The 12,036-nt window shown below is 36.6% G+C and overlaps 1 protein-coding gene across 2 annotated transcripts; it reads right to left on the bottom strand.

Annotated features, from left to right (window-relative positions):
* Window positions 1–2,322: 2,322 nt before the first annotated feature.
* Window positions 2,323–11,022, bottom strand: LOC121988420. 2 transcript variants are annotated; one of them, XM_042541846.1, is made up of 3 exons: window positions 10,643–11,022; window positions 3,194–5,022; window positions 2,323–2,681 (listed from the first exon to the last, which is right to left on the bottom strand). In XM_042541846.1, the coding sequence occupies exons 2-3, from the start codon at window positions 4,986–4,988 to the stop codon at window positions 2,398–2,400; spliced, it is 2,079 nt and encodes a 692-aa protein (XP_042397780.1). In that variant the 5' UTR covers window positions 4,989–5,022; window positions 10,643–11,022; the 3' UTR covers window positions 2,323–2,397. The 2 variants fall into 2 exon arrangements, with proteins under 2 accessions (XP_042397780.1, XP_042397781.1); XM_042541847.1 differs by having other exon boundaries at window positions 3,194–5,016.
* Between the last annotated feature and the right edge of the window lie 1,014 nt (window positions 11,023–12,036).

Raw genomic sequence — 12,036 nt, 5'->3', positions numbered from 1 at the left:
CTTGACAAGCTGCTACACTATATAGTAGCTTCTGACGACTAGCTGCTTTAACGTGCTGCAGTTGCTTCTATAACATGTAGAACCTCATTTAATTGATCTAAATAAAAAATTGAGATTGCTATGATCTATTTATTATTGGTTGAAAATGTAGAGAACATCTTGTTAAGTGTAAACGAAGAAATAACTGTTACACCTTGTAACACCTAACTTGTAATGTTAGCTGCTACAAGGTGTAACAGTTATTTGTCGAAGTAGCTGCTACAACGTATAGCAGCAAAGCAAAGGCACTGCAGCAGCATAAATAATTTTAAATAATTTTTTAGTAAGTTAATATACAACTACAAAAATATTTTTAAGGTTAATATCTGCTAGAAAATATAGCTAGTAAAAAGTGGTTGCTACAAGGTGTAGTAGTTAACTGTCGAAGTAGCTGCTATACGTTGTAGCAGCTACATGAAGAGTTAGCTACTACAAGGTGTAGCAGTTAACTGTCGAAGTAGCTACTATAAGTTATAGTAGCAAAGGAAAGTCCAAGTGGCTGCAGGCGTTTGTAGCAGACGTCGGCCTTGCACATCGTAACATAAATCCTTCCTTCCTTCTACGACACCCCTTCCAAGTTAGCTTCTACAACTTGTAGCAGCTATAAAGATAGTTTGCTGCGAAGTAGTTGCTACAACGTTTAGAAGCGAAGCAAAGACGCTGCATCAGTAAAAAATAATTTCAAATAATTTTTTACCAAGTTGATATACATGAACTTAAATATTTGTAGGGGTAGTATCTGCTAGAAAATTTATCTACCAAAAAAATGACTTACCAAGTGGTTGTTTCACGTTTGTAGATGTTACAATGTGTAGCAGCCGACGCGCAGACGTGGCTGTAGCATGCAGGCGTTTGTAGACGTCGTCGTCCCTGCACGTTATAGAATTAATCCTTCTAATATATGTATATTATAACGGTGGAAAATAACAAATTAAAATGAAACGAATTACCATTGGAAATGGAGAGAGGTGGTAAGCCTTCACAGCATCTATGAGATTAAAGACGCCGGTGAAACTTTCCCGGCAGGAGCGCGAGGTCTGACGGACGACGGACAACGGAGACGACGGGAGCGAGAGAGAGAGAGAGAGAGCGACGAGAGAGATTTTAATTTGGAAAATTTTCCATACAGAAATTTTGAGTAGAAGACGGAAGGGGAGAGAGAATAAATGATATTTTTTTTAGTGAAATCGAACTGGCAACACCACATCTGTGCATCGCTCACGGTCACGCACAAAACGTCGCTCAACATATCAAATATATATATATATACCCATCTAATACTCCAACTTACATTCACAGTCTTAACACTCCGATCCATAGTATGGCCGATCAAACCACACTAGCTTGAGGGAACTTACTACTGTTCTCGAGGACGAATCAAGTAGATTATGGATTTCAAAATTAACAGGCTCAGGTTGGCTGGTGGGTTGAAAAGGAAATAAATGTTCAAAATAAGATTATGAATTTATGAGGATATTGTATTTTTTTTTAAATGAAAGTTGTGAATTTTTTTTATATCAATAATTATTATTATTATTATTATTATTTTTCAATAATCTAGGTATTCAACTTTTTGAACTGACTAATCTTAGAGATAATTTATTCGGCCTCATGTTGAACCGATTAATTTTGAAGGTGACAGATTCAGTCCCATAAAAATGTCTCATTGGCTCCACACACAGAATTTTCCTATAGACCAAATGATGAATTTTTGAGAGACCGACCCAACTGTACACATGGTTCATATTTTTCCTATTCACAGGAGATGAAAATTTTTATTCATTAAAATATTCCTTAACCCCTTGACCCTCATCTATATTTTCCCTTTAATCATTATGGCAAAAGATGATTTACTTATCTCAACGTCTCCGCTAGAGATAAATTATTGATGACTACTAGTCTTAATAGTTGAATAACACATAAAGAAAAACAAATACCCAGCTATTAGTCAGGATTTAATCTCTAAATTTTACGGTGATAACACCACTTATACTAGTCAACTATCTGTGCGACCCAAGGAACTATTTTCCCCTTGACCATGAAAACCCTTTAAAAGGATTTGGACGCCTCTGCTTAGGAGAGACAGTTGATTACTCTGTTTTCACGATCTCATAATCATCGATCTTTTTAGCCAAATCCTCGAAGGATGAAACTGCATTTACTCTTTTGTACACTTTGTTGTGCCATGGACACTAATGAATCGCGCACACAGCGCATAGCACACGACGCGAGAGATGAGGAAGGTAGTAAACTTTTTGCTGCACACCGGAAGAAGGAATGAAATGAAGCGAAAGAGGTGCTGACTAATACTATTCCCACTACCATGTTATAAAGATTATCTCGAGTTTAACACAACCATCAGTTGTTATCTACAATCCACTCATTCACGGTTTCATCAGCTAGGTAAAACTCAAGCTCGGGGGAAGTTGGCGGTGGGTGCCATAGGCGGCGATTGTAGTGCACAAACTCGAGGTCGCGAAACCTTTGTTGTTCTGTAACATCCCTTACCTCCGCATGCAACTTCTCCGATATGGCTTTCTTCAGCATGTATCTTGAGGCTCCACTGCAAGTCTGGCTCAGGATCTTGACGGCAATTCGTTGGAGTTCAGCACAGTGCCCTCCATGAGCTGACCACCACACATCTGTAAATTTTGAATCGAGAATGAAAGTTAATGAGTAACCAGCATAATGTCATTGTTCAATGACTAATAACCAGATGTTCTCCAATTCACGTTTGAGGCGGGAGCGAGAAGGTTAAACTCCTCCCAAAACAGTTCTGTTATAACATATGAAACATAGGAAGATGGCAGGTTTGATGATGTGTGTGCCCGAAAATTATGATAGCATTCACTTCTAGCTAAACAAAGGTAACCATTGCAATCAAATCAACCAATAGACCATTCATGGGTAGCATACACTTTCTTCATTCAGACAATGTAGTTAGTCATATCATATTAACTGATCTAAATATTCTGTTAATATCTATCATAGCATTATATTCTCAGTCAAGTGTCTGGGCAAACGATCGCAAGTGGTTTTCCTCTTATCTAATATGAGATATAAAATGTTCATTGAAGTCATGGAGTATCTACAAGTTATGACAATAGATGAGAAAAGAACTATGGTTTGAACTTTGAAGGTATATGCAAGCTACCTGGTGAAGCTTTTTCCCTTCCATCAACTGCTTCCTCGCCAGAAAATTCACCTTCAGCTTGCCTATACTTATCGAGCTGTATAACCATCTGCTCTTGCTCCTCCGGGTCCTTGGACATTTTCACCATGCAGTAAACTACACCGGTAGTGACCTCAGCATCAAGATAGAAATCACTCGAGTAAAAGAGAATTGGGTTGAGATAGTATCCAGCAGAATGAAGGGGGCTATGTAGATAGTTGTTCCATACATCGTCAACCAGAGCCCAATAAAGACTATATCTTGCTTCTTCACCCCCCATGTTCTCTTTGATTTCTTCTTTCGCGCAATCGAGGGAATTGTACAAGACTCCCATTGGAGATGTGTCTTTCCTGCTAATCTCAACCAAAATACCCAGTAGCGGAGTTGTGACCTTCAAAACTTCAACTGCAGCAGCCCAAAATGAAGAATCTTTCACCATCTTAGATATGCATTTTCCTCTCCACTTGGAAGCCAGATCAGCGGCATCCCAACCTGGAGAGTTGAACAGGCCGACCAAAATCTCTCTGTTAGATAACATGTTCTTCAAAGTGATGAACGGAATCACAGATTTCAAGTTGGACATTTTGACAAGACTATGAGTTCCAATATAGGTTCTCAAATGAGATAGAGTATGTGGATTACTGTGGATAAATCTTGAAATAGCCTTAGCATCATCCAACACTTTCTTAACACTGTCTAACATTTGGATCTTTTGCAGTATCATATTTATACAATATTCAGCGCATAATGTCCAAAATATCGATCTATACCTCTCCATGATTCTCTTCCCAGCTTCCTCAATCAAGTCTGAGCTCTCATGAGCAACCACTTGCACTACATTCTCCACCCCTACGTCCTCGATGACATCAGAAATCAAGGAGGACAATGCATCTACATCTTCAACGGCATCAGACGCATCAACAGATCTCAAAAAGATGGTACCTGCAGGGCAGCTCACAAGAAAACTAACAAAGCTTCTGCCCCTTTGATCAGTCCAACCATCAAGCAAAATGCTACACCCAGTTCGTTGCCATGATTGCTTCACATGCTCTACGTGCTCAACAACTTCTTTTAGCTCGTGATGGAGGATCACTCCCTTCAGTTCATCTAAAACCGGCGCTGAGTAACCAGAACCACAGCATATTACAGCATCGATCATTGCTTGAAATGAAGGTAAATTGATGTTGGTTGTGTCGATTCCAGCATCAAAGAAAAACCTGCCAATACATCTTGCTGCATGCAATGTTATTTCATCCTTTACTTCTTCTTTGACGATCGGCTGAATGTTCTCTATAGCAGGTATAGAGGTGTGGCTCCCATTTATAGTATCAGCTATTTGGAAGTCCAGATTATTCATCGCCTTTGGGGGTTGTTGAGGGAAAGGCATTTTTAATTTGAAGCTCCCCCGGACACTATTCCCTGTTTCTATGCTGCCCTCACCTGAATCAGTCGGAGTAGTTAATTTTGTTCGGCAGTGTCTCTGTTCGCTAGATGGAGAAAAGTTCCGCTTTAAAGGAAGCTCGGGATGTTCTATCCTCCCAACTTCCTTCATAAACCTCTCTTTCCGTTTCTCAAGTAAAAGATCTTTCATCCTTGCTTTGACTCCAGATGGAACTTCGGAGCATGCAGTCACATCATTCCCAACAGCAGCAAGGTGGTGCTTTAGACGGTTAAAACCATTAACCTCCTTCAAACAGTATTTGCATTGTACTCTCTTCTTCTCCGCGTCAATAGGAGTTCCATGCTCCTCGATCGTTTGGCCAGTACTGGTACTCATATCTGCTATCAAAAATTCCTTGCACCACCTGATACTAAGAATATCAAAATTCCAGTCAAATAAACTAAAAATATCCTCCTGTGGCCAGAAACTGAAGACGTGGCAGAGAAATTGTGCAAATATAGGTAAATAGGAATTGCACTTCAAATGCAAAAATGGAGACAAGTTGGGATGATGATTCTTCATAAATCAAAATCCACAAGCTATATATATGGCATATCGGTACAAACACTGAAAACAAAGGGACCTAAACAACAAAGCTCCATCAGCATACTTCACTTGATCACTAGAAAACCCAATACCATATGCGAATCTAGAAAAATCAACTTTTGTGGTGCTTAGGAACACAAGATGCATGAATAAGGGGGTAAAAAACATCTACAAAAACCATATTATGTATATTCTACTATGTACAATCACATAATCTTCATACCAACACTCGTTTATCAGTCAATCATAAATCAAGTGGCACATCAATATTTATTTTAGGGGAAAGTATTAAAGGGAACCAAAACAAGACATATTTTGCAGTTAACTCCATCAGGCACCCCACATTATACCACTATAAACCAACTACCATATATCAAAGTAAAGAACAAGGAAATGGCCGCATCTTCAGAAAGACAAATTGTATTACAGATAATAGGAGGATGAAATAGGAAGCATTGAGTATGGTCTTCCAATCTCTGCAAAATTTGAATGGAGTCAGAACAGGAGCAGCAAAAATTTCTTATGCCCCTGCTCTAACTTGAGTAAGGAGTAAATGCTTTTATCTGTCACCCTGAGAATATTGCCAAGGTGTGCACAGGACTTGTGAACCTTATGATCCTCCCAGTCAACTTTTATACCTAGATCCTAAAAGAACTTTGAAAATCGTGTCATAGAAGTCAAAGTAAGATACGCCTCAAGATAATAGTAAACAGTTAATTATTACCATATTTTTTATACAAGATGTACACACAAAAAAAGGAAAAAGATTCTGGGCAGTGAATGAATGGCAACATCAGTACTTATCTTCTAAATAATCATGACCATAGATCATATGTATCATTGGACCAGATTAGTGGATGTGTTGAACAGGATTATATCTACAATATAGAGACACATATCAAATTTTGAACTTTAATCACTAAATACAGGACCTATATATTAGTGCATAATAAATACATTCTCAGACAGTAGCCAATCTATTTATTAAGTTAGCGACCTTCATAAACGAAATGGCTCAAGTGATATTGAGAATCAAGGTTTAAGTAATGAACATAACCATATTCTATACATACTTCTATTTTCTAAATATGAAAAGAAAGATAATGGATAGGAACTAATATAGAGACTGTAAGCCTACTGATGAATACATAACAAAACAATGCTGATATTGATCATCGTGTTTTAGGAATTAAATGCTGTAGGGATCAATCAATTAGTATTGACTTGAGGAACCATATTGGTATTCATTATCTATACCTGCATTATATGGCAAAAAGACCATCAAGTTTTAATCCCAAACAGGTCCTTTCTATTTATATTTGTTCTCTTCTCTCGAACAAATACTTGAGATCTTTCATAGCTCACCACCCCGCCCCTTTCAACCATATATTGTAATTTATTAAGTATACAAATGATCCTTTGTTAGATGAATCTGATCTAAGATACTCTTAAAGTTCTGCTGTCTTCCAACCATATGCATATTCAGAGTGGATACTTCATGATATGGATCCAAACATGAAAATTGATTTAAATTTTTACATTTTCCCCGAGAAACCAAAGGATTTATGTCATAGCTGAAAACACAATTATATACTCGGTACTAGTGGGGAGGTGATGAAACTATACCACACTAAGCTTAATAAAAACAAAAAAGGAACTTTCTCAACCCTTCAAACCTTGGAGTTGAAACAAAAATTCAAGGGAAAAACCGCATAATATGAAAGAAAAATAAGGAGGAAATAGCAAATGAACTCAAGGATGTTAGATCCAAATACCAATAGGAGGAAGGATGACACGCAAAGACTTGATGGGTTTGATTTCCAGATCATGCACACTTACAGCAGAGCGGCGCAGAAAACCGGAACAACTATATATTTTTTTTGACCTAGTTCAATGGTTTTGACGGAAATAGATATAGAGGCGATAGAATTTGATATGATACATTCACCCTGGAGATGTTGCCAAAGGAACGCCCAGAGACTAGTGCCTTTTAGACAGTTCGGATCCAACCAGTTTCTTTTCAATCTAACCTTTCAAATACTTTGAGATTTGCGTATAACAGATGTCAGGTTCGATGTACCTCGAAAAAATGACGAGCTATTGATATATACCATACTTGCCTTTAATTGTTCAATATGGCCCGTATGTGAAAGGAATCAGATTATGGACAGTGACTGCATGCCAAAAACACTAATTTTCATCAAAATGAATGACCATAAATCCGATGACAGGGTACATGATTAAGAATATAATTGCACATGAAAGATTCACTATATAGAAATCTGCACACAATTTTTAGGTGTCGATTAGATGTTCATCTTCACATGTCACATCTAGAAGTGAAGATAAGAGGTTGCATGATAGCTTTATTAAAAAAAATTGAACCAAATTTATAGCAATAAATTTAAAGACCACTAAAAATGGTCCAATTGACATTGAGAGCTGCTCTTGCATAGATTCAACATTAGCATACCCATGCATGCATCCACTCAGTTCATTAAACATGAAAAAGATACAAGTGTGCATGTACAGGTGAATATGACTAAAAGTGGTGTCAAATGTAGAAGCACATGTCAAAGTAATATGATGACTATTAATTATATCATATATAATACTTCTATATTGCATACATAATTTCCATCACACGGTGTAATTTAGGAAAGACACATGATTTATGGTTCACATTATTGGGTTGCCAGGAGACAACTCATTAATGAATAATGAATGCTATAGAGATAAAAATGCTAAGATGGATATCAAGCAAACTTAGAAAAATTAAATAAAACACATCATTAACTGAGAGAAATCAAAAGAAACTCAAATAAATAATAAAATAAAAGAAAATAAGTTGAAATGTCATGGACATGTTGAAAGACGATTAGTAGATTGTACAATTAGACAAATTGATTAATTAGATTGGGAGGTTTTAGGACAAAGAGATGCTTGATAAAATTAAAAAAATGATTTAGTTCTTTTGAATAGTAGAAGTGATAGGATCTTGCATAGGATATGTTGGAGGAATAACATCCATGTAGCCTACCCCAAATAATTGAGATAGACATGACGAGGAGGTGGAGAAGGAAACACATATGCTGATTCATTGAGGCTTGATGACCCAAAGTTCTAATTTCTTTTTCCTTCTTAGACAATTAAATTTACTCGAACTCTGTCACCATTTTGTTGAGACTCATAAAATCATTTATGGAATAATTGTTGCACATCATATTTAAGTTGTGAATCTTACTAACAATGAGTCCCAAATAGTAATTTGTGTTTGTGGCAAATTAGATAATGCAATATATTGCTGTTAAAGGTGTAAACATCACAAATGCAATCCAACAAGTGAAATTGAATCCTGTAGGCAGAACATGGCATGCTGCCTTTTAGTTAAGTGCCTTTGGTGCACAAAATCAACAGACACTTGATATTGTAGCATTGTAGCAACATATGACACAAGTTTTGCCCCAAAGGGTGAGTTTTGAGTTTATGGAGAGGATTTATAAGATTAGATGAGTAAGCTCATATTGGTTTGGGATTACATACTGTAGATTATTTGGTGAGCCTCACAAGTTAATAAGTTAATTTTCTCATTTGCCTAGACCATGACAAATTGATATTTGAGCGAGTGTAATTCTAGGAATGATGACATGTTTGCAAAGGGCTATACGTGTCATGGTAGTGCCACCATTGGCCTCACATACCACTGATTAGGAATAATTCTAGGTTATTAGAGTACGAGTTGGACTTTGAGTCTTTATTTGATATGAAGCCTTAAGTGGGGGGAATTGTGACTCTTCTACAGTTCCACATAATGAGTTGTGATTTAATAAAAAGGATTTATATTCTTAGATGAGTGAGACATTATTAATATATACTTTAACACATGGTTAGGCCAAGTTATGAGTCAATTATTTCATTGGACAAGTAGTGGCAGGACATGTTCTCCCTCAGGATTAGATTTGATATAATACAATTAATATTGTTCTCGAACCAAACCGAAAATGATAGAACTTGTAAAGAGAACGTGAGCCTTTTGATCACAGTACAACCATCTCATCAACATCTTTTAACTCTGATCCAGGCTTTCAATATTTGGCATGCAACAAATTAACTAGATCATCATCATCAATGTCATTAAACCATGCTTATCATAGCTATTTGGACTCAGCTATATGGGTTTTATCCCTCCATTGAGCCCATTGAGTCGTATGAGGCTATATTGTTACTAATATTCAAATCGAAAAATGATATGCTCAAGGAAAAAACTCAAGGAAAAGCTGAAGGATAGACACATAAAGTGATGGGGCCCACAAAAAGTGAAATGGTGGGCCATGATTTTATGTGTCTATCCTTGAGATTTTCCTTGAGTTTTTTTCCTTGAGCATATCATTGCTCATTCAAATCAACTAAATTTAGTTTCTTTTGGCAACAATTCAACCAGATAGGAATCAGAATTCATCAACACTTCTCCATGGTAGGATCCATCACCCATGCACTCACTTGCAGATGAAAAATGGTGGGTTTGTTGGTGTATAGCAAATAGCATCAATCCCACTTTAGGACAAAATATCATAAGGACTACCATCCATGTTGGTGTAACACTTTTACTTCAAGCATCTGGAAGAGAAATGTGCTATGGCTAAACAAAACCAGAACCTTCTAAGAGATTGAGATACTAATCCTAAGTCCTAACATTTGAACAGATTGTGATTGGAGAAGTAAAATATGTCACACCTTGATGACCTAAAGAAATTACAAAGACACATTTTCTTTAATATGCTAGACTCCAACTAGCAGACACCATTGTCTGTCGATACAATGATATGCTGGGAATCAGGACTTAAGTTGTCCTGCAAATTGATCATTGCAAATTTGTTTACTTCAAAAAGCCAAGTAGAACTTGTTGAACCAGAATGTCTACATCACTTATAAGTGATTGTTAAAACTACACGAACATAGGCCAACAGGACCAGCTCATGAGAAGGTTCAGTGACACCTACTGAACTGGTTTTTGGGTTGAAGGAATACAAACTTTCTATTTGGTTCCAAAGTCCAGAGAACCCTAACTGTTTCGACGACACACTCTTATGAAGTTTCAAAACATCTTATGTTAGCAAAATATGTCGTATGGATTAGCTTGTCTCCCCTCAGAAAACAGTATTTCTATGAGCGCGGCAGAAATTGGTAGCAGTAACCTGGATACCCCCTTATCACTGCCATCCCAAGATTCTGTCAGTCCTCCAAATTAGTGCAATGAGGGACACGCAACTGCAGCTCGGACGCACGCCTGCTGCCGCTGCAACTTACGCGAGCGAGCGACGCCACCGCCGCGTGCGCGCGAGCGCAGTAGGTCCAATGCCACAAAAAAAAAAGAAAAAAAAATCGTTTTGTTTGCAAGGCAATTGATGTGCAAGGAAAACAAAGGCAAATTTGTCGGCACCGACCTGAAGAGAGCCAATCCATGCCACTAATGAGAGAAGATGCGCAGAAATAGGAGGAAGAGAGCCGTAGAGTTGCAGGTCCGCCGGAATCTTGGCTCCGGCGAGGGTTTTAGACTGCGCAAAATTGAAACTTGGCAGCAGCGAAGGCGACTTCCCCTTATTGACCCTCCTTTTGTTTTTTTTTTAAATAAAAAAACTGTTTTTTCTTGAATTATATGGCGGAAAGAGTGGACTTGGTGGCGAGGATAAAGCTAAAAACAAAAAAATAAAAATCTTTAATTGGATCAAGAAGCAGTTACGTCAAAAGGGAACACCAACGGAGGCATAAGGATCGAGGTAGTAGGCAGCGATGGATCGGAGGAGGAGAGAGGGAAGAGATCGAGAGAGATGCAACAGGATGCGCGTATCTATGCTTCGTGATTCGTGCGATCTGATATTGCAGTGCGTTTGAGCTTTAGGATTCGGACTTTCCTTGTACTGACGGCACAGATCACATCTGTCATTAAGTAAGGGCGGTAATAGATGAAACGACCAATTTATACTACAGGAGGCAAATGGGCCGGACTTGCCAAAGCGTAGGTATCAAACTTCAAAATTGAAAAAAATGAATTTTTTTTTTTACAAATAATCGAAAGGAGCGATTTTTTTTTCAATAAAAATTTAATAAATCAAATTGTAAAATATCGGTTAATTTGCTCAAAAATTAAATTAATCAAAAATTTCAGATATCATGATTAATTAGGGATTTATAAGTTCACTTGATTAATGTTTTTATTTTAATTTATTCAATTTAATTAAATAAGAGATTTAAGTCTAAAATCAGACTGAATTAATCTATATAAGTGATTTTTATAGGAAAAAACTAAAATTCTGAATCAAATTGAATTTTAAAATTCAGTCGATTCAGTTAGTTTATCCTATTTAATCAAACTTTACTTATGGATATCGCATATTAAGCTCTGTCCCATTATTTTTTATTAATCTAAATTTCTCTAATAATAATTTTTAAAAAATTGTAAAGATTTATTATTATTTCTTAATAATAAAAAAATAATAATTTAAAATTTCTAATATTAAAAAAATAAAATGGCAAAAAAAAGGCGCTCATCATTTGCATTATCGTTAGATGGGTACCCTTTTTTTTAAAGGTCAAATGATCGCCCCTCTATGTTTTTTTTAAATGATCTGTTCAAAATATCCTTGCATTATTTGATCATTTGACAGTGTAGAAGCTAGTTGCTAGATTCTAGCAGATACATTATCTGATCATTTAGTCATGTAAAAAGTAGATGTTAGCTTCTACAACATATAAAAGCTAGTTGCTAGCTTCTACAACATAATTTTATATCATTTTAATTTTGATTTTGATTTTCTAAATAATAACCTGATTAAAATAA

The sequence above is a fragment of the Zingiber officinale genome, chromosome 6B, assembly GCF_018446385.1.
Source record: "Zingiber officinale cultivar Zhangliang chromosome 6B, Zo_v1.1, whole genome shotgun sequence".
In the NCBI taxonomy this organism is placed as follows: Eukaryota; Viridiplantae; Streptophyta; class Magnoliopsida; order Zingiberales; family Zingiberaceae; genus Zingiber; species Zingiber officinale.
The sequence above is the reverse complement of the archived record's forward strand: the minus strand, read 5'-3'. Positions and strand labels throughout refer to the sequence as shown.

What these genes read in the sequence shown, in the direction of transcription:
- LOC121988420 (XM_042541846.1), bottom strand. Translation starts at nt 4,988, where the DNA reads ATGAGTACCAGTACTGGCCAAACGATCGAGGAGCATGGAACTCCTATT. An exon ending in AAGGGAAAAAGCTTCACCAG is followed by an intron (nt 2,682 to 3,193) that starts GTAGCTTGCATA and finishes CAAAATTTACAG; the next exon opens with ATGTGTGGTGGTCAGCTCAT.